This window comes from Pelecanus crispus, chromosome 2 (assembly GCF_030463565.1).
Source record: "Pelecanus crispus isolate bPelCri1 chromosome 2, bPelCri1.pri, whole genome shotgun sequence".
In the NCBI taxonomy this organism is placed as follows: domain Eukaryota; kingdom Metazoa; phylum Chordata; class Aves; order Pelecaniformes; family Pelecanidae; genus Pelecanus; species Pelecanus crispus.
In genome coordinates this window covers 50401410-50425150 of record NC_134644.1, presented here as the reverse complement: position 1 = coordinate 50425150, position 23741 = coordinate 50401410, and the positions used below count along the sequence as shown (strand labels likewise).

General features: G+C 39.1%; 1 protein-coding gene across 1 annotated transcript; it reads left to right on the top strand.

Moving 5' to 3' along the window:
- Positions 1–348: 348 nt before the first annotated feature.
- On the top strand, positions 349–22025 carry EXOSC7 (exosome component 7). The gene is made up of 8 exons (XM_075705686.1): positions 349–405; positions 1728–1829; positions 2532–2626; positions 8209–8374; positions 12823–12893; positions 17550–17673; positions 18614–18769; positions 21890–22025. Exons 1-8 carry the CDS (start codon positions 349–351, stop codon positions 21992–21994), a joined length of 876 nt encoding a protein of 291 aa, XP_075561801.1. The 3' UTR covers positions 21995–22025.
- Positions 22026–23741: the final 1716 nt, after the last annotated feature.

The following is a 23741-nucleotide window of genomic DNA, read 5'->3' as shown; positions in this document are numbered from 1 at the left end:
TGGGGAGTTTAACGGCTGCGCACCCCGCTTCGCCCGTGAGACGGCGGGGGGAGGGGGGAAACCCCGAGGCGAGGTCCCCGCTCGCCGGGCGGAACGGCCGTTATGGCGACGCGGGGGCTTTCCCGCCTCGGGCGCGCGGGAGCGGGGCAGTGCGCAGGCGCAGGGTCCGCCCCCCCTGCACGTCACATCCCCCACCTGCGCCGGGCGTCACGTGGGGCCGGAGCGGCGCGCGCCTCCCCGCTCCCGCCCTCTCTCCCTGGCGCAGCGGCGGCCGTTGCCAGGAGCGGCGGCGCGCGGGCGCCGGAAGCGGAAGAGGGGGAAGCGGCGTGTCGCCGGGCGCGGGGAGGCATGGCGTCCGTGGTGCTGAGCGAGGCGGAGAAGCTTTACATCGTGCATGGCGTCCAGGTAGCGGCGGCGGGCGGCTTGCGGGAAGTTGCCGCCAGCCCGGGGCGGCGTGGAGGCGGCAGCTTCCGCCCCGGGGAGCGGAAGTCATTCGGGCCAGCTTGGGCCGGCCGTGCCTGTGGCCGGTGGTAGCGTTGCCCTGTGAGGCGTGAGGCAGGGCCCTTCCTCGCCCCTCCGGGCTTGCTCCCTGTGAGCAGGTGTGGGGCGGGGACGAGTTAGAGCGTAGGCTGTAGTTTCCTCTCTAGGACGAGAGAAAATGGTCTCAAGTTGGGTCGGGGAGGTTTAGATTGGATCTTAGGGAAAATGTCTTTACTGAAAGAGTGGTCAAGCATTGGAACAGGCTGCCCAGAGAGGTGGTGGGGTCACCATCCCTGCAGGTGTTCCAAAACCGTGTAGACGTGGCACTTTGGGATGTCGTTTAGTAGGCATGGTGGTGTTGGCTTGACATTTGGACTGATGATCTTAGCGATCCTTTCCAACCTTAATGATTCTATTCTGTTCTGGGAAGGAGAGAGGGAGCTTTCCATTACCTGGTGTCGGGGAGGGGAGGGAAATCTCGGGGGTAGTAATTATCCAAGCACGCTGAGAACAGAGCATCAGAAGAGAAAGCAGGCTGAGAACAGGACATGGATTTGTTTTTTTCATTTCTTGTCCTCCTCTTTCCCCCCTTCCCTTGCTCTTTCTCAAGTTTTTGCCGTTGCTTAGAGTTTTAGTCTGTTGTTAAGCTAAGGAACAGTGAGTGGACCAAGGAGGAAGAGCGAAGGACATGTGGGGAGAAATGTCAAAGATAGCAGGACTGTATTTTCTGCAAAGTACAGAAGCACTATTTTACTGCAAAGAAAACTACTTTTATGGGGATGAGCTGTGTAGTATCTGAGGGTGCATAGTATCTGCTTTTGAAATAGAAGCAGATGAAAGCATTTGGAAGGCTGGCAGGTTATTTTTGTCCACTGGGTCCTAACTACATATATAAAAGTATAGGACTTGAGTATCCCAAGAAAGAGCCGTGTTGTGTTAGGTAAAGTACCTTTGAAAGCCCAGACCTTTACACTTCTGTAGTCTGAAGCTTTGTGTTGAAATGGGATGGAAGTAGTGCAGGAGTTCAGGTCTGTCTGCAGCTCTAGATGAATCGGTGGATGGAAAAGTACAGTTGGTTCTGTTGTACGCTTACGTGACCCTTAGTGATGAAACTGGGAGCTGTTGCTTTTATATTGATTTTACTGCTGGTTTTGGCATAGGAAAAGGAGACTTTAAAATCACAGATTCTTTTTTTTTACTTTCATTACTGATTCCCTTAAGCACAATATATTGATTGTTGTTCTTAGGAGGACCTTCGTGTGGATGGTCGTGGCTGTGAAGACTACAGATGTGCAGAAGTAGAAACGGATGTTGTATCAAACACAAGTGGATCTGCAAGAGTAAAGCTGGTTGGTAAATTTCTTAGGGATCACGTACCTTGCTGATGAGACTTCTGGTCTATGTGACTAGTTTTTTAAGATAAGATGAGGCTATTTGTAGATGGGTTTGTGTGTGTGTAAGAAAACGTGTGTATATATAGCATTAACTGAAACCAAGGGTTAAGGAAATAATGATGGGATATATAATTCATTCAGGCTGACTTAACCGAGCTAGATTTACAATCAAGTACCTGAAGAGCCTTCAGTCTGAACTAATCTACCATTTAATCTTGAAAAAATGAAATTGCTGTTGTGCCTACTCGCTGGAGAAAATAATTCTGTTCCTCTAGAGTGAAGCAAAACTACTTCTGGCATGTGTTGACTGTGAAGAAGATAAATATACTATGCAGTACTTTAAAGGTTCTGCAGATAATAGCTGTTTCCAGAACCAAAATTACAGAAAAAGGCATGGATACGAAGAGTGCCTTTTTAACCTAGAGAAAGCTAGTATGTATGGTGATTATTTGAAAAAAACTTCTTAGGCTTAACATTGTTCTTCTAAAGCCTTTCCTTTTTTTAAAAAAAGCTAATGTGATTTTTAAGTTCTCTCTGATAGAATGATGGGTGCAGATAACCGAAAGGTAGAAATTTCAGCTTGCTGTAGACATTTAAATTAAACAAATAGTTTTGTGAGTAGAATTCTAGTTGCGTGATACGTTTTTGTTTTAACAGGGACACACTGATATCTTGGTAGGTGTAAAAGCTGAAATGGGGACACCAAAGTTGGAGAAGCCAGATGAAGGTTACCTGGAATTCTTTGTTGACTGGTTGGTATACTAGAAGAGAAGGAAATAGATCTAATGTTTGGAATAAATGACTAATCAGATCTTACCGTTCTTCTGCAGTTTATACCTTCATTCTGCTAACCTTCCATAAGGGTCTGAGTAATAGAAACAAGTTATTCTACTGTTTCAATAGTGGTGAACGTTCAGAAACTTTCTGCTGGTTCTGCAGACCCAAAATAAGCAAAACAATAGGAGTTAAAGAGTGAAATCAGGTTAAAAAAAATCCCAAATTGCGTAGCATCACTGCAGCTGGAAAAGAGTAATGGTTCAATTGCACATGCATTTAACATGACTTCATGACTACAATGTCATTTGTCTTTTTTACAATGATAGAACAGAAAAAAAATCTTTCAAAAACAAAGTATTCCAGAAGAAAAAAATGACTGATACAGGTTGTACTTTAACTGCACTTAAAGGATTTTGCTTACTTTGTCTTTGAAAGCAGTGGAAAAAGTTTGAAGTCTGTTTTGTACAAAACTGTTCATTTAAAAAAAAAATTCTCACTGTAAACTTCAGATGCAAAAGTTAATTAGAAAATTTAGTTATCATGTTTATCAATGAATCAGTATTTCATTAACTAAAATGGTATTTGTTTTTAATCATATTCCTGGCTTTGTGCTACAGATGGACTATTGCTTATCCTTATAGTCTTCATAGTGCTTGAATTATGAAGGAAGCTAGAAGAAGACTGAGAGCGCTTGTTTTCAGGTTGTTCTGAGATAGCATAGTGACATCTCAGTGGTATTCCAGACTGTCTGCTGTCTGAAACTACAGTATCTATATCTTGCAGACTTCCTAAAACTGTTTTTTATGAAATAATGTGCCTTGGCACTGTCAAGTTAGCTGTTTTGCAGGTGACCTTTTTTTTAATTTTTATTAAAACCAAAAAATGTTGCTGCTCTGACATTAAACCAATATACCGTTAGTAAATCTAACGTATGAGAGCTACTAAGTGTATATCTGATAATCTCTCTGACCTAACTGGCTATATCTGCCTAAGCATTTGTATCTCTCTCACATGATGCAGCCTTTTCTAAGACCGCCTCTGTACATCACAATGTACTAATTAACTGTGGAAACTTATGGTTTGTAGAGGGAAGGACTCACCGATGAAATGGTGATTTGTCTATGATTACGGTTCAAAAAATACCAGACAGGAAGATGGTCTTCTCAAATGCGGTCCTGCTGTTAAAGGGGATCTGAGCTTGACTACTTTATAAAACTTCTGTGTGAAATATCCTAAATAGTACCCACCTTGTTCTGGTGGTTTCTATATGAAGAAAGTCCAATGACAGCAGGTCCATGTCCTTTCTGAAACAAGTAAGGATGTTGCAATTCTGTGACACTTCTTTCACATGTAAATAAATGTTAGGAAAACTTCAACTCATTAGATTAATGTTAGGTTGTGTTTTCTAACTGTTAATCTCTGCTTCATAAGAAGATAGGAGGGAGATGTGCAGCAATATTGTGCAAGATGGATCTTGTCAGTTCTAGAAATAGGTAATGCTTACTTTCTGTGACAACACGGACCAAAAGCCTAAATTTTAGAAAAGGGTAGTCACTTCTCACATGCTTGTGCCGCCAGGGAAAGATGACCTCCACCTTCCAGAAAGATCCAAAAGACAAAATGAGAAGTGAGAGCAGCATGTTCTCTCTAAAGGGAAATGAGATGCTGTCAGTACTCTGCTTTTGCAGGCTGCCACTGGGTGGTAGTAACTGAGCATAGTTTGATACACTCCATCTCACAGTGAAGTTCATGGATGTTCTACTTGGCTTTTATATTGTTGAAACGAATCATAAAAACTCAGACTGCAGTGTTAGCTATCTTAAAATGCTTGTTTCCCAAAACTTTCATGGTTTCTTGTACTGCTAAAAATAATCACTTGCTGGATCATGTATATAATTCTCTACCCCAAAATTCCATTTCTCTTCATTCTGCTCTGAGTCCTTGTACTGAAATCTGAGAAGCACATTTAGTCCTATTTTGAGACAGACTTTAGTGCTAGTCTCTGGAAGACATGATTTTTGGGGCACTGATTTGTGATACTAGAAATTAATTATCATAGAATAAGTTCATGTCCTATGTGATGTCCTTATGGCCCATCAGCACCAGAGAAGACAGTAGTCCTGATCGTTGATGTTGAAAGACTGCTGTGTCTGCTTTTCTCACAGTTGAGTTTTGGGGCTGTTCTAATACTGACTTGTTAGGGTTTTTTTTGGTTTTGGTTTTGGTTTTTTGACTGAAGCAAAGATTTATAGTTTTCGAACTGTAAGAAATAAAAAAAAAAAAGCAGACAAATATGAATTCCTTGAATGAATTAGATTTTGTTTGTGGAATTAGGGAAAAGCAAGGAATATATTTGTTCAAGTCTGGCAATCTGTTCCTCCACTTTGAAGTGCAGGAATGCTTTTGTTCCAGCTTGAAGAGTGGGCCTGTTTCATTGGTCCCTGCATGGAAGACTGGGTCAGATACGATCTTAAATATTATAGATGTAAAGCAGTTCTCCAGATCATAAAAGATGACAGTATTGCACACATCAGCATGCTCTTAGGTGATCCTCAGATACTGTTCTATTGGGTTTTGTGGGGAAAATGTTAAGTTAAAGTTCAGTGCAGTCACTAAACTATCCTTTGCCGGGGCAAGAGACAAACTAATGAGTTTTGAAAGAATTAAATGTCTTTACCATTTTTTACAGTACTTCCTCCATTAAAGATGGTCTGTAGTGGATTTAACTCAGTTTTCAGAGAGAAACACCATATAATGCTTGAGTAAAAACTGTTTCAAACTCTGTAAAGCAGATGTTCCTTTCAGATAGGAAGTGTGGTGACAGTGCCTGACCAGGCAGAGACCTGAATGAGTAAATCCATGTTGGTAGAGTTACTAGTTTGGCTAGACTAAATCCAAACCCATGTTAGCCAAATTCTTTGTAGGGTCATAAGCTTGAATATCATCATAATCATATTAACACAGTTAGACAGCCTCTGGACTGGAATTCAGGTCTGTCTATTTCTGGGACTGCCTTGGCAGTCCAGATATGTCATAAATGTGATGTCTTCTGGCTGCTTTCTGGACGGGTGGAATATCAGTGAGGTGATTAACTTACTGCTGATTCTAAAACAGTGAATCGGCCTTCTTGTTTTAAATGATTGTATGTTTCTTTTGGTGCAAGAATAGAAATCTGGTATTGGTTGCTTGAAGTAAATATGGCTTTAAGTGAAGAATATCCTCTGGGTAATGAAGCTCTTGTATACCAGCAAAATAGCTGTAAGCTTTTGTTTAATTGACTGTTTTATCTTTGCTATAATTACTTACATTGTTGATTATAGTACATTAACGGCCTGAGCAATGGATGGGAAGTATTTAACTACTGTGAGAGAAAGGTTTTGACTGGTAACAGCAAGGGTTTTGAAAGAGATCTGCGCTAGAAACCTCACTGTGCTTCAGCAGTCTTGATTGTTATGCAGTGTGACACTGAAATGGTTTTGAAAGTCTTTAAAAATTACATTCTGTTCAGGACTAGAAATTCTGTGTTCCACTTGACCACTACTGAATTCTTTCTTGTGCTCTATACAACAAGTGTTTTGGCATTTTCTTTTATTAGTGTGCTAGACAACCCTTTTTCGAATTTTACCCAGTGTAAATTACTGCAATAGTCTGCAAGTATTGAGTGGCAGTATTTACCATATAGTTGTCATAATAGTACCCCGCTAACATTACTTTTCATTTCGCTTTGATTGCAAGGAATTGAAGTGTTAAAATAATAATGGAATTAAGATGCAGTGAAACTTGCAATAATATTCCAGTTGTGTCTTACATTCTTCATACTCACTGTCAAAGACAGCAGCCATTTATAACTAAAAACTACAACATTTGATAAATCTTCATGTTTAGAAATAATAATGAGGTGTGGACTGAGGTTTGTATAATTCTTTTCAACTTATCACAGGAATCATAATGCTTGCATAACCATACTTTAAACAGGATGGTTTAAACAGAACGATCTCATTAACTTCGTAAAAGCTGCTTCCATGGATAAGTGCATGTTTAATACAGCCTAAAGGCCTGACTCAGCATATTTCCAGAATTAAGTTATACTTAGATATGGTCCTGTTTTACAAAATTGTTCTCTGATATTAATGCAGCTGCAAGTAATATTATGTCACACCTGCAGCGCTTATTCATGAGGCAAGTGTAGTTTGGAAGCATAGGTCAGTGCTTGATTGGCAGTAATTTATTTTTTTTTAAGCATGTATAGTGTTGTCTAGTTATAGAAGCAGCAAATAGCTTCTATAAAATTCCCATATAAGTGCTGCAGTGGTGGTTTAAGTCATACCTAGATAATGTGGATCTTTAGTTGTTTTTTTTAAAGGTGCAGGGATTATATTCTAAGACTTTGTTTTGTGCTGTATGTTTGCATTCCTGGGATGGTCCTGTTGGAAGAGCTAAGAGTTTGTATCATCATATAAACAGAAAACATACATGAGAAGTTGGCCAGGAGAATACAAGGCTTTGCTATTAGTAGATTTTGAACATACCAAGCTACTTCTGTGGAACCAGCTCTTTTCCTGTGTTCTGTAATGAGAAATTAATTTGGGGGAGGTCTGACTAGTTTATTTAAAAACAAGATCTGCAGTGTGCGCCACGGGGCCACTGCTTGAGAATGCTTTTGTCCTTTCTATAAACCAGAGGCTGGGTTCAGAATATTTGTTATTTTGCTGTATATGCAGATCTGGACACTTGTGCCCTATTTCACTGTGACTTGGAGGTGGGCTTTTTTTGTTTGGTTGTTTTTTTGTGGGTTTTTTTTTTTTTGTAAGCCTGGTTTCTTTTATTGTTAGAATTTTGTTCTTAGCTGTGTACAAGGCCTCAGCACCCAAGGTCTTTCTTGCATGACTGCTCATAAACAAAGTTTGTTATGTTGGAATCGGGGAAGTGAAGACCACATGCTTTTGTCAGATCCCTTCTGGAAAAAGATGTTCTTTAGTTGCTGCTTTCCATAAGCTGCAGTTGCTGAAAAGAATGAGCTGCTGTCTGTAAGTGGCTTGATAGCAGAGAGTACACTCAGTAAAGAAATTGCCGATTAAGGTCAGGCAGTCATGTCACTTCAAAAAAATGTGTATTCTACTTGTCATATCGTCACATCTTTCTCTTCTTATCCATTCTCTTATCTTACTAATTTAACATTCAACTCTAACAGGCTGTCTTGTTAGCTGTTCTGAACTCAGTACAGATTTCTCTCACTTTTTTATTTTTGAAAAGGTTGAGATGATATAAGATGAGAATGCTTAAGAAATAATTGCTGAGAGAATTCACCGACTTTAATATTGTAACTTGGGACTGAAGATAGTGGAATTTAATTGGTATCAGAGTTTGTAGCAAAATGTAGGTATATGATCTGCATCTAGACACTTTCTTATGCAAAATGGAAATAATTTCTTTACAGATAGGATGCTTATTCTTGCACAGATAAATCCTTAGATATTTCTAATGCTTTATATTTAGGAAATGGTCGTTGGGTATTGGCTGCTTCAGAAATGAAAGTATTTTTTCTTTCTTTATCTAGTTCTGCAAATGCTACTCCTGAATTTGAAGGCCGGGGCGGAGAAGAACTTGGCACAGAGATAGCAAATACACTCTACAGAGTATTTAGCAGCGAGACCAGTGTAGACTTGAAATCACTTTGTATTAATCCCAGAGAGCACTGCTGGATTCTCTATGTTGATGTATTGGTAAGTAAAGAACTGAAAACTAAGATTCAAGGAGGTTTTTCAGGGTGCTGACTGGCTTAGCGTAACTGTGTATTTTCATATTAAAAAAGCTTCTCATAATGTGATATAATGCTTCACAGCATGGATGGCCATTTTTTTGTGAGTCTACCTCTAATAGTTAATCACTACTTCCAGTTTTCTTTTTCTACTCTTCTTGATGCCACTGCTCCGCTGTTAATAAAACACTGAATACTCCAAATCTGTCTCATAAAAATCAGTGACCTTATACTGACAAGGAAATTGCCACTAAAGAAGGCTAAACTTTTTTTCCAAGCTAGATATAACAGGAAAAATGTATCATTCTAATGAATGTAAGTTAGCATGGGTGTATGTTAGCCCTAACGTAACTGTCCATCCTGTCTACCTCTTTGCACTATTATCAGTACTAATTCAGTAAAGTAAAATAGAAACTTTCCTGGCAAAAGTTATGTTTGGCCTGGGCACTTTTTGGTGAAGGTTGTATACATGTATTGAATATAGAAGAGAAACTGAATATTTGTTCCCATTAAAAAGTGGAAACTGAATTTTATGCATATAAACCTTGTGCATGCAGCAGCTCAATTTCCAAACTACGCTGTATTTAAAGCACTCTGTTATGGGAATTTAATATAAGTCTGCAAGTCAGACTCTCCTAAGCATTATTTCCAATTTTTATTGGTCTAAAGGTGAGTTTCTGTTTGTCAAATTTGTGACTGAAAACATGTTGAGGGATCTTACTCACATGACTCCATTAATTAATTAATCCATTAATGCAAAATGTTAATCTGTATTGCCAAAAAAAAATACAGGGTTTTGTTAAACAAAACAGGAACATTCAGACTAGGACCTAAATAAATGTGAAAATTGGTCCATTAGGTGTTTAAAAAGCAGTAGCATTAACCTGATTATAGTTGATATGGTACATACTGTGACTTAGTCCGCATACAGAATGATCAAATATGTACCACTGCTGAGTGCTTTAACAGTCCTAGTCACCAGCTTAACTGGAGCTTGGCATAGTTTAATAGAGAATGAAGTGTTAGTTCTGAGAAATCACACTGGGGCCTTTAGTTACTACGTAATTACAAGCAGAGGTACAGAATATTAAATCTTGTGATTATTTAAGCAATGTACTGCTTAACATTGCATAAACACTGCATGAACAAAGACTTTCATAAAGCTGACTGCTGCAGAGGTAGTTCTGTATAGCTTTTGTGTGAGGTATAACTGGTCATTATTTGATTCTTCCTGGACAAATTTGTTGATTGTCCACAGCTACAGAGAAAAACAGCCTTGGTATTTTTAGGCTACTAGTTGTATCAAGATTGTGAACGTCAAGATCTATTATGTGATGAGTTTTACATTTGGCTTTGTTTACAGTGCCCATAAAGAATCTGTTGCACGTTCATAATTAGGACCCTAAATGTGATGAGTCTTTTTAATGTCATATTTTGCAGGGATTTTGTGTGTGAGCCATTGAAGAGCTGCTGGTATAGTTAGAACAAGACATTGTTAGCATTTGTCTCTTACTCTGTTCCCCCCTCTTTTTTTTTCCACCCTGGGCCTCTGTATTTTCACATTTGTTGAGGTATTTGTACATTTTCCTTTTCTAAATAGAAGACATGTATATCACATATGGTAGTTTATACTTGAGGTAGGTGCCTGATACCTACAGATTTTCCTGAAGCTGCTTTTGCTGAATCATTCCTATAGAATTCTATTTTAATAGTACATAGTGGAAGTATGACGTTTGTGCTAATATAAGGTACTACAAGTCATATTATTCATCATTTGAGGCAGGCAGATTGTAAATGTAATTACAGTCCTTATTGAGAGTCCTTTGGATGATGTTTTCTTTCAGAATCCTGGAAATTGTTCACATTGGTGTTTGAGTTCATAGTTAAGTTGGAGGGGAAGATAAGCCTTAAATCTGTTGTAAGACTGAAACTACTGGTACCTCGTGGTCAGGTGGGAAGGTACTTGTTTCAAGTCTCTCATTCCAAAAGACAAAAACCCAGAAGGAATGTTACGAACCTGGAGATACTCCATTGCTATGTAATTTTGGCATGTGTACTCGGATGGAAGCACCTATATTCAGCTCCTGTGTATAAACAAAATTTGAGATATGCAATTTCAGATGAGAAAATAGTATATTTTGCGTAGTCATGCAGCTTATTGATTGAAAACATCTCTCAAATATTTTCTAGTTTTCAGTGTACTTGGGAGGTGCTATAATTGTGTACAGTCAGACTGGAAAGAAAATAACTTCAACGATACACACTACAAAGATGCAGACATATGGACAGTTACAGATACGTGTCAAAGGTCAAGAATATATACCTTGAACTTTCAAAATATATGCATTCTTTCTTAATAACAGAAGGCATTCCACTTCCAAAGAGTAGCTCATGAACGTGGAGACACACGGTACTGTAAAACTATAAGCCTGTTCTCACCCTCTCTGTCTTTCCCTCAATTTCTCTCCCCTTCTAATTCACTGATGTCAAAAATAAGCTTTCAGGCTTTTTTGAGGGTGTTTTTGATACATATATAGCTTTCTCCACATAATTTGCCCCAGCAGCCTGCAGTGCTGAGCAAGGAGAATCAAAGTGTACAATCTCTTTTCATTCCCTACCCAATCACAGTACATTGTGTGTTGGGGGGGTGCGTTAGGTTCTGTTGAAATTTTAGCAATTCACTACTGAGCATCCCTCAGAGGATTTCCTCATCTTTTCTCTTCCCCTCTAGTTTGGAAAAAAGAAAAGAAAATAAAACAAACCCACTTAGAAATCTGTCCTTTTGGAAGAAAAACTTCTTTGAGTAAGGCAAGGTCTACAACGTTTTCTCTTTTTTCCCACCCACAATAAATTTTTCATTTGTATATCATTAATTTAAAAGCAGTCCTTTCTAAAGACTCCTTTGCTTCCCACAACTCACAGTTGTGCAGACTTTCTTAGTCCTTAAAAAAAAAGGGGGGGGGGGGGTGGTGGAGGGAATCTCAGTACAATGTGCTTCAGCTGAGAAGAGAGTGTTCATTTCTTTTTGGAGGAATTGTACCACCATGCTTGATACAGGCTGTGTTCCTAGCCTGCGGGCACCACTGTAATACTGATAAGGCTTTAGAACAGCAGCCTGAACATAAGCATAGCAATGGTACAGGCGCATCCCATTACTGTGTTTTAATAACAGAGATATTGTGGGGCTTATTGTGTTATCCAGTAAAATCGAATAATGACTGAAAGTGGTAAGTTAACCTGTCTGTATCCAGCAGCTGTTGGCAAAGAAATAATTTGATCACCTTTGTATTTAGCATTCTATCCCAACTTTTTGTCATTCTTTTTACACAAATTCAGTCTGTCTTCATAAAAATAAACAATCTTTCCAGAATATATGATTCACTATTTGCTCCCGGTGTGGGAGTTTATCTCATTCTTAAATAGATTTTGAAGAACAATCAATGCAGTCAGTGTGGCAAAACTTGTTTTGCTCTCATCATACAGCATAGATTGATGTAATGGAGAAGCATTCGTATGTTCTCACCAGAGTAGTTTCAAATGCTTGCTGGGGATGTGTGTGTGTTCATAGAATAGTACTGGCAGCTCAGAGCAGAGCTTGTCAGAGAACTAATGCTAGACCATGGCCAAATACATCTTTGAGTTGTCTGTCAGCCTATAAGAAAGTATCAGTGGTTATGGGAGCCTTGCCTTTTTATATAGTATGCAGTGCTGTTCTCCTGATCTTCATAGGAAGAAACTAAGCTAGGCTCCCTCCACACACTTTACTTCAAATGATAGTGTTACCAACAAGTAGACTTTGATATCAGAATTTCCCTAGATCCTTTTCAGCTACAAGACAAACCTGCTGATGACTCTGTTTCCATAAAGAATAGAGAATAAATCATGATGTGTCTTCATAACTACATCTCGTATAACTAGTTTTTCATACCATATTCTGGGTGGCAGTTTGCGTTGTTTCTTTGAAAACAATTCTACCAATTGGGTTTGTCCATCTGATATTTAAAAAAGACTCCTCTTTGAAATAAAGTGTAGAAAATGGATTGGCTTGATTGAACATTTAAGAATGAATGCGGTGAGTTTATTAAAAGTATTCTGGTTGTAGTCTAGTTCAGAGCCTTAGCACAAGAAGAGTAAGAACAGCAGTGGTTTCATTTCAGCTGCTATTACTAAATTTTATCATTAATTTTATTTTGAAGTGCTTTAACTCTTATACTTTGCACGTATAATACAGTTAGCTGAAATCTTAATTTCCTATCTGTTGTTTATTTTCATAGATAGGCTTTAAAGACAACTTTGTTTTTTAAAAACCTCTTCTGGTTCTTAATTTTGTGCCGTTTCAAGTAGGTTTAAGTAAAATAAAGGCACTAGCCTGATTTTCTTTTAAAGAGATTCTGTTTTTTTTTTCCTCCCCAGTTATTGGAATGTGGTGGGAACCTCTTTGATGCAATCTCTATCGCAGTGAAGGCAGCTCTCTTTAACACAAGGTAAAGCACAGATCTCATTTCACATGAGTGAAAGTGGCATGGGAAGTGAAAGAAAAGTACTAAAGAGCTAAGCATTTTTAATGCTTGATTATTTAAATAAGAAATACCCAAGGCAATTTGCATTCAGATACAAGGCAGTCTATTTGCATGGAAGTAACATGAACTACTGACTTTAATTCAGTTTCTGATAATCAAGTGTCATACTGCATTATATGCACAATCAGGCTCACAGTATAACTTCTGTTCTCTAGCCGGATCCAGAAAAAATTGTCTTGACCATATGGTTTTGTTGCACGTAGTTGCAGGCCTTTGTGTTGATGCCTTGTGGGTTTAAAATAAGAAGTATTTATTGATATGTGATGCTCCTGAATAAGAAGCCCTCTGTCAAGTTACTGATTTTTAACTAGCCCTGTTTTCCCACTTCTGATGTTCTTTCTCATTAACTGTTAGTCTACAGTTCTTTTTAAAACTAAGAGGAAAAAATGGTGTTGAGAGATTGTGGGGAGCGGGAAATGATGTGTCTTTAAAAGAACTTTGCCCCATGCATTTTAATTCAAAGAATGGGAGAACAAAATCTAGTAGAATGAATGATGCAAGTGCTCTGTGTGTGTTTTAATGATAACATTCAGTAATATTTTTTTTTCTAATGTTTTTATCTTCTTGATCTGTAGATGAAAGGGAATACAGAGTTTTGTAGCACCCTTGAGAAAGAAACTAGTGAATGGCTTTGCTAAAAAACTTATGTAGCAAAAGTAGCTGGAAGAGGTGCAAAAGTTAGACTCTTGCAGGCATAAATGTTCTGAAAGTGGATCTCAAACTGTTCTTCAGCTGTAAATTAGAGATCTGCTAAAGTCACTGGCATAGTTCTGGCTTACTCATCAGGGAATCAGTGCACAGTACTAGAGCTGGAAAAGTACGTGCAAGAAGAAGAGGAAAATGCACTTTTGAAGACAGGCAGTATATCAGGATATAAACACTTTAAAAGGGCATATGGGAAGAATTCATCTAAGACTACAACTTGTATATATTGATGAGAGATTTCCCATGTTAATCAAGCTCTCAACAGTAACTTTTAACAGTAGATTGTTTTTATAGCATTAAGAAATATTGTCACAAATGTAATGGCTCACAAAAGAGTTGACAGTACACTAAAGGGAAGAAATGCCTATGTCTCTGTGTGTGAACTGCCAGGATGCAAAAGTTGTACAGTTCAAACAGTTGCTCCCATGTGAGTTGTTTCGCAGATCCAAGGCACATACTTTATTTGCAAGATAACTAGGTCTTTTTTTCTTATTTCATCTAGAATCCTAGTTCTGAATAAAGAGAGAAGATCATATAAAAAGTAATTAAAACAAATAAATAAAAGAAAATCTGTTGCTTTGGGAACATGGGCAACATGGAGAGTGTAATTGTTTTAATGATTCTGCTTTATTTTTCTTCTTCTGAAAACTGTCTTTCATATAATCTTTAATCTGTGGGCAAGCATCCACAGTCTTGTGGAAGTCAGATATCAAATCAAAATGTGGTACAGTGTGATGTAATGCAGAGCCTGCTGATTTTTGACCTGTGAAAACCCTGTCTATTGATTTGAGTAGGAAATGCTAGTACATGTAATCTCATACAAGCTCAGAAAGTCAAGAGGTGGCATTCAAAGTGAAAACCTGTTGTCCTCACTATTCCTCTTCCTTTCCTTTGGTACGTACTAAGTTTTCTTTGGATTGACACAAGGTTGTTTAGAGTAGCTGCTCTCTCTCCGTAAAATATTATTGTCCCAGCAAGACAAGATGTCAGTTTGAAGATCACTTCAGATTAAGTGTTCTGAACTTTGCTTGATATGTGTGTCCCTCCTTGAGTCTTACTTGCCTTTCATAATCTGCTTACAACCAGGTTTTTGTTATAAGTGTTTTTAGATCTTTGTCAGTCTTGACTGCAGCCTTGGAACCAAGAGCAGGGAGCTCAAGCTGCTGGGTTTTTTTGAAAGTACAAATTTTTAGATGTTCAGATAGACATTTGAAAACATCAGCTTCATCCTTAAAATCTTGCTCTAACCATTTTTATCATAGCTATGGGCACATTTTTCTTCAGGGCTAAATAAATGCAAAATCATAACTTAAGGAATTTTGTGCAAGAATTATGGGATTTAAATCTTTTGTATGTCTGACCTGACTCATCGTATCCCCTTCAGGCGTGAAACAATGACAGTGTGACTGTTTTAGGGGGAATGTTTACTCCTTGGAGTTTTGTGGTGTTCATTATGTTCTAAAAACTACATCAAGATCATGTGCAAAAGATAGCAGATATCAAACTTTCTTCTTAACTGTGTTCCAAGGTGCTTAAGGCTGGATTTATCCATGATCAAAGTAGATATTGCAAAATGTGCAAGTAGCTACTGTGTCAGGACTTAGCATTAAACTTGATCCTGTGGAATGTGCCTACTTGCAACCGAGGCAACAGAAACTAGACAAGTTACAAAAGCTACAGAGTTTATAACACAATAGCCTTGCAGATGTCGTGGGGTTTTGCCGGGCAGCATGGTAGAGGCAGAACTGATGCCTGCTTGCAAGGGTAGAACTGGTTTTGTAGTTGTGAAATCTGGCTCTGCAGCACACTGAAAAGAGCATTGTTTATTATGTGACTAAGTCCTGCTGTATAGATTGCTGCCCCGATTAGTTGCAGGAATCAAACCAGAAAAATAGAAGTTGCAAAGTGAACATGTACAGCTAGTTTGTAAGATAAATCTTCATAAGCTGGGAGAGGAAATCTCCAGTTTTCTGGAAATGCTCTTTGTGCTACACTCTCTTTGCCTAGTTTTCCTGTGTGTGTACCTCCTTTTTATGCAACTATGATGCTTGTGTTTGACCAACTATCTTTTTGCCTCTGCAATAGTTCTAATTTATACCTCTCTCATCTGTTCTTGGCCAAAACAGTTCTTTGCAGGGATTTTTCAGGTATTAATTCTGGCAACTTTTTCTTGCAGACCATTGCTCTGGCTTCATAGCTAATTTAGGATGGAGTTAAAAATCGCTTAATCTTGCAGATTTTCTTGAAATCTTCATTGTTTTTTAAGCACCGCTCTGGCACATACGCTTTTTGTCTAGGCTGTTGTCCAATGTTCTCCATTGTCCTGTGTAGCTAGAGGGTTAGTCACCTCATGACTTTATTCCATCACTTTTTAATGGAATATTTTTAGCTTGAAAACAGGCTTTGATGCATTTCCAATGAGTTGTTATATAACTCTGCAAAGCATTTTGAGTTTCATTTCAGGAAAAAGTACACATCGTAGTTGTTCTGCTTACTGAAAGTTTTAGTTTTAGCTTGGCTTGGGCCAGTGTTCTTGTAGGGAATTTGTTCTCACTGAAGCAGGGTTAGCTGTTGTGAAGTACTCACCTCTAGGACTTTTAGCCACAAATAACTAAAATACTCTTCCAGGGAACAACAAAAATCAGTTTGCATTGGTGGAAAGTTACTAAATCAGTCCCTATCTCCTCCTTTTTTAAGAGATTTGGTACGGAATGTGTAAAAGAATGTAACCTCGAGAGTCTAGTTATAAAACGCAACACTACTGTAAAAGTACTAATATAAAAACAGATTATGGTTACATTCCACATGGTTACTGAAGTTAGCTTTCTAGGGACGTCTTGAAATATTTTATGTTTTCAAGTGCAAATGTGTATAAATGAGAGCAGTATGGTTGAGCTGTGCGTGGGTTTTACTGGCCGGTAAAGCAAAGTCTCTCAGTCACTACTCCATCCCAGCCCGCACCTGGATAAATGAGGGTATATAAGACACTGAGGTTCTTGGCTTCTTGAGGTACTGTCTTCAACTAAATTGTTTTAAATGATTTTATTAATTGTGCTAAGAAAGCTGCATTAAATCATCCTGTAAAACTCCCGCTAAATGGCTATAACAAATACAATATGTGTATCATTGATAAGGAGCCTGTCTGATCGTTTGTGAGAGAGCTTGTCACTCACAACTGAGAAGAAAGCATTCTTGGATTTCTGCCTGGGTTCTTATCCCTGGTGGTTGCTTTTGTATATCTGTCCTTAGAACAGTAGAGTCTTCTGGCTTCTTAAAGAATGAGAATATCTTGCCAATCTTCCCATCTTGCTAAAGACAAAAGGATTTTACTAAAGTAATCTTTTTCCCTTTATCCCAAATCTCCTTAGTGTCATTCTTTCCTGAACAGTTCTACTACTTGTATTTGCTACTGATGTCACAGTTTTGCCAAGCAATGCTATTGCTGTAATTCTGACAACTTTACTGCTGTCTGCAACGTTGGGAACCACAGTACAAAAGGATTCAGTCTTTGTAATTTCTCTCATGTACGTCCAGACAGAAGTACAAAGAATTGTTCAGAATTGCATTGCGCGAGTTCCAAAGAATCTCTCCCCATATATTAGTGTAAAAAACAGTTCAGATTTTAACTGTTTGAATGATGTGAATATGATGGTCTCATCCTAAATATCTTCCCACTTTATGATGCTTTCTTCCTAGTCTCAGTGAGTGAGTTGTTAATACTTTGATAACTTTCTGGATTTTTTCCTAAATTTTTAGCCTCATTTAGAGGAAAGGGCACTTCTTGGAGTTGAGCCTGTATGACACCTGTATTCATGATGTGTTCTGGCAATGATTTTGCACATTTTGTTTTCACAGAATACCCAAAGTGCGTGTTCTGGAGGATGAAGAAGGCACTAAAGAGATTGAGCTGTCTGATGACCCTTATGATTGTATTCGACTCAACGTGGATGATGTGCCCTGCATCGTCACACTAAGCAAAGTAAGCCTGACAAATTTCTGACCTTCTACCTAGAGACTTCAGTTTCTATTAACTTTGCCTGCCATTTATTTTTTCCCTAGAGATAAAACTTGTGTTACAGAAATGGTCAGTGTCCACTATGTATATATTTGTTCATCCTTGGCCTCCTAATTAAGAAGAACTTTTACTGAATAAGGCTTTTTTTTCCATCTCTGACCTGCAGATTTCCACATGATGCATTCTTAAAAGGCATCTTCTTGCATGCAGAAGAGTTTTTATTATTTTTTATCTACTCCTTGCTCAACATCCAGAGCAGCAGATACTTCAGTATGTTAAAACAAATGGGTATTGTGAGGCACAGAGGTTGTGTGATCTGCTTGGAGTTACACACAAGTATTTGTTGCTGGGGACAGAACTCTGTTTTCATGGGTGCAATACTGTCCTTTCCTTTCAAACAGGTTTTTGTTTTCCCTTTCCATATATAGCCCACAACTAACACAGTTATCTGCTGGATGCTGCATTTTGCAATGCAAGAGTTAGTAGTTTGCTTAGTTACCTGAAAGTTTGTCTGACATATCTTTTAAGCAAGTTTCATAAATAGTAGAAAGGCTACCACTGAAGTGGGGGCTCACCTGTGTCACAGGATGTGTAATTTTCACCTGTCAGGAAGGAAAGTCCATGCTTCGAGTTGAGGAGAAAGGGGAATCTGGAGTCACATATAGATGAAAGGATGGTCCGAGAGGAAAACAGTGTGAAATTGTGACACGCTTATCTCACCTGTTATGTATGTACACATAATTTGGGGTCAGAGGCTGTATAAGTACTGTGCTGTCGAGTCGATCGCATGATACTAGGATGGGAGGCTGTAGGTAGCCAACAGAGCTACTACTCACACTTTAACTTTTTAATAAAGAGCTTACACAACTGCAAACTGATACATTGTTTTGTCACTAACTTACAGATTGGATATAGGCATGTGGTGGATGCTACCCTTCAGGAAGAAGCCTGTTCTTTGGCCAGCCTGCTTATTTCTGTGACCAGTAAAGGTGCCCTCACTTCTATGAAGAAAGTGGGGAAAGGTAGCCTTGATCCTGAGAGTATTTTTGAAATGATGGAGGTAAGGAGTTCTGAGCAGTTACTGATGATACTGAATGATACTGGATGAACTGGAACTTGAGTACATGAAAAGCTGCAGTAAGGACTTGAAGAGCAGAGATCCTGGCGCTTTTTTTAGGTGCACAAGGGACTTGCTGAAGGTCACAGACAGTTCTTTTGAAACAGAATCTAATATGAATGGAGGTTATCTAAAACTTTTAGATGCCTGAAATGTATGGTACTCAGAGTTGTTTCACTCAAGCACCTCACAGCTGTAAGACTGTAAAGCTTAAGTTGATAAACTTTGAGAGTATTTTAGAGGACATGTTCCCTCTCTCATTGTTTCCCTCAAAGACTGGAAGAGCAAAACTTCTAACATGGTAAAGTCCCTATAGAAGTAGAGATGGTACTTTGAGTTCGTGTAGTGCATGGTGTTCTCTTTTAGCACAACTCATTTGTTTTGTGATAAGCTTAGTGTTCTCATTTTCCTGTTGTTTTTCTTTGCTCCTTTATTGCATTTCTGATCTGTCTCTACTCCATGAAAATACTAGTATCTGGATGTTGTTCACATCTACATTAGAATTTCATTTTAAACGTTTCTTCAGGCTCTTCTTAAAACTGTCTTCCAGTATAAATTCTCATGCCTGGGTTTGGCCTTGAGCATGAGACAGAACTGGGTTTTGAACTTGGAGTCAGAATGAAAACTAAATACTTCAAACTGGCTCTGTTTCCTAGAGATCCAGAACTAATTTCAGCACGGCTGTAGCAAGGAATGCAGAACTTGGAGCCAAGTTTGAAAACATTTGGTCTCAAGTGGAAATTACATGCTGAGCATATATGGCACTTCGCTGTTTCATGATGTTGATCCAGAGTACTAATCTTGGTGGTACTGGTGGGCTTTTTATTTGCTTCCAGAGAGGTCACTTATCCCCCTTATCATCTGCGTAGATGTGCAGAGGGGGATTATCTCTAACTTGGCATCCTAAAGAAACCAAACTTCCTATGGACATCTGATGTGTCTTCCTTGATGGATTTAGAGTCCAATTCTAACTAAATATCATAGAAGACTTGAGATTTTGGATCTCGGGCTGCTACAAAGAGATGGGTGCTTAAGTTACATACAGGTTCATGGTAGGAGCTGGCCCATATGCAAATTATCTGCAGAAAGCTTTGATTGGAGCCTCTATTTTGATCACAGATTTCACTCTACACTGAGTCCTACACTGAACTTCTGCAGTTCCACCCCCAAAGGTTGTGCTTGGGATTATATAATGCTCATCTAAACACTAATCAGAGATCCATATGGAAGGTAGCCATGGAAAAATCTTCAAACCATCCTACTCTGCGTAAGAGCTTTACTTGTTGGTGTCCCTACTTGTTGGTGCAAGGAGTTAGAAACTTAAGCTGATCACCCAGTGAGTTGCACTCTCTCTCACTTGCTTTGGAAGAAGTCTTCCCTCCTGGGTGGTGAGCAGTTTGAAGGAGTGAGGGATAAAGCTGCTGAGAAGAAACCAAGATGTTTTCTGGGAGGTCAGAGACTATCTGCTTGGCCCTGCCTCAAACTCAGCAGCCTGATCAGGATACCAAGAAAAATAAAAAGGCCTGGGAATGTCCAGTGGAGGAGCTGCATAACCCTTGCTTGACACCTCCGTTCCCTAATGATTTGGCTGCAGGTCAGAGAGTGTTCAGCTTTCCCTGCCTGGTAGGCAACAGATGTTCCTAGGACATACCTCTTAGGAAGGCAGCTTCAGGGGAAAGTTTCGGGAAGCTGCCAGCATTAGGCTTTTTTTACTGAGTTTATGATCTGATCCATAAGAGAGGCAAGCAGGGATAAGATGGCAACAGTATTGTGTGTTGTGTCAATACCAAAGCTCTGCACAGTTCCCATTCACTTTGACCTGGTGTGAGTGACGTTGTCCTGTTTGAGGAGAAGAATGCACAAAGTATATCACCCCTCAGGACTCCAGACTGCTGCTGTGATCTTTGTCCCAGTGCAGAGCTGTAACAATTCTTGTGTGTGCCCCATTTTATTTATCGTGATTCATAGTGTCTAGGATTGACAGCTACCCTGCTGCATCAAAGCTCTTTCCAAATTTACTTTGGTGCTATGGGCCATATTCTGTCATCTGGTTCTTCAGTTAGAAATGTACCTTATTTTAAGGTTTGTGTACCCACGGTGTCGGCAGTTGTCATCAACAGGTGAAAGAGAGCTTTGTGGTCAGTTGTGTGGCAGGCATAGGCTTTGTTGCATAGATCAGGAGCTAATAAACTCAGCTTAATAAAAATCTCTCTTTGGCTCTCTAGGGACAGGTAGGCTCTTTTCATCTCCGTATGGAGTCAGTATTTCAGGTTATTTAGAGAAACCGTGGCAAAGCTCTAATAGGCACCACTGCCTTAAGACCTTTATTTCAGCATTGCCCACCATTTCCCTGTCCTTCAGCTTCCACAGTGCAGTTGTGTATGTGGGAAGAGTAGAGGCTGGTATTGGAGCTAATCCTGGTGGGTTTCTGCTGCTGGAGTTTATTTCTGTAAAGAAAACCTTCTGTTAACTCCTTTAAGGTACTTGGACAGTACAGAGTTGCACATCATAATGAAGGATCTGCCCACAGACTGATTTGGTGGTGCAGCAGGTGTGCATTTGGGGCTTCTCTGGCCACGTGGCAGGGTGTTGAGCTGGTCTAAATTCAGTCTGCTGATTCTGAGCACATTCAGAAGAGTTTATGGAACTTTGTATTAGTAGGCTGCTTTGCTGGTCAGGTATCTCTTGTCCTCTGGCAGCTAGTGTATTGCTTCATATTGCGTGTGCTGGCTAATTTGAATGTGTGCTTGTGCCTGATATCAATTTAATTTGTATTCCTGGGCGATCCAGCGGTGCACAGATCTGGTGTTAATGATCATGGAATGCTTCTCTGATGAATGGGAGCACTGCCTTTATGTGTACATTCTCCAAAACTTAATCAAATTAAAATGAAACTTCCACCACCACTATTTTTCTTAATTAAAAGCATGTTTTTTATTATACCAGCTGGTGTATATTAATCATTAAAGGGAAAATATTTGTCAAAAGGAAGTGTTCCATGAGAGTTTTCTTCCTATTAATAAGCATATGTCTCATATTTGTTTTGCTTTCTTTGCATTGCAGACGGGAAAAAGAGTAGGCAAGTCATTGCACATAGCCCTTCAGAAGATTTTGGATGAAGAAGAGAGTTTGGGGACCTCACGGCAGAAAGTTGGATTTCTAGGATGAGTTTTTATTAAATGTTCAAAACTGTTTTTAATTGATTGTGCAGTCTTGTCCGTTTGTATATAGAAAAAGGATACTTTTTGTTCCCATACCTTTATCCTTCTGGCTAAGAGGCTTTTAAAATGTTACTAAGCATGAAGCTAGCTGGAGTTAAATGCAAATAAGCAAATTTGAGATGCTTCCCATATGGGTAACTGTCCACACCTAGGAAGCGCACCAGCAGCAATTGATGCAATTGCCTGGGAAGTGCTTGAGACTGTTTTCAAGAGTGACTGGTGTATATCCCACTGAATTCTGTTTGCGTGTGTTCCGCTTCTGCAGACCAGCTGCTGTGTTCTGGAGCGTATATGAGGCTGTCTTCAGTGCAGCACAAGCCAGGTTTTGGGCGTCTTGAAAATTTCTTTTTTTTTTTCCATTCACCAGCCAGATGAGAACAGCACTTTGTGGAATTCTTCCTTCAAATTATCTTACTTTCCTTTGAATAAAATGTGGTTAGATTTTGCTATTAATACAACATGGTCCAAAGTTTCTAATTCGTATTTTATACCAAGCTTTCTTTGCTTACTAGAGCTCTGCCTATCCCTTTTGCAAACAGGTACGATAGTAACCTAGCCAAAACCTCTCACAGTGGCTAAGGAGAAGGGGTGTTGCTAAGGTAGGAGGGAAAATAAATTAATTTTTTAGGAGGCGGGTAATTCAGCTGGAAAAGCATAGTGGCTGTCAGTAATGGTCCTTTACAGGGAAGGACGGAAGATGGCAGATAAGGTATGCAATCATGTTGTACCACCAGGTCTTCAAAGCAGTGGATTCCCTCCCTACATCAATTGGCTGGCCCAGCAAAGAGTAAGAGCTGTTTATTTGGCAGGATAGGAAGAGACAACAGATGGAAGAAGTCAAAGGAAAAAGTTTATTTTCAAGACGTTGATATTTCAGCTGCAAGTGTTAGAAGGATCGTCTTGAACAAACATTATGGCAAGAGTTACTACAGTAATCCAAGAATCATTTAGTTCTTACTCAAGCAGTGTTTTCTGAATTTCCTGTTTTAATTTCCTAATATCAGATTAAGAACATTCTCTTGTTTGGAACATGTTTGGTAGGGAGAAGGGGAAGGTTTTTGCTGAAGGAGAGCTGTAGATAAAGGACAAAACATACTATAGCTCAAATTAATAATTGTGATCACATTAAAATATATGGTGTACTTAAGGTCCCCCAATCTCTTCAGCCCTTTTCCTAGAGCTCACTTGCATAATTATTTAAGGTGACTGCAATACTACTGTGTATTTCAGATACGTGTAGCCACTACTATAATGAGCAGGCAGGTTAAAAAAAAAAATTGTCCCAAGATACCCATTTTGAAGAGGTGGGATTTTTTTCAGTACCTTAAGTGATGGGTTAGGTATGTTATGATAGTGCTATGTAGTAATACAGGCAAGAAGTGACAATGATTATTTTTTTATATATATATATACACACACACACACACACATATATATACATCATCTTTAATCACTCCAGTAGGGTTATTCTACGTGAAGCAAAGACTAACCTGATATCATCTTTACAGTAGCTGTGATCCATTCCTCGCCACGCAAAGCTACTTGTAAGAATGTAGAAAGAAATAAAACTGATGGGAGAAAAAACATTTACAGTACCTTAGACTTACCACAGGCAGTTTTTGTTTGGTCATGTATTGTTTAATGTTTCAGAAGATGGTTAATCTAAATGAGGATTGCAAGTCTTAAACCACAGC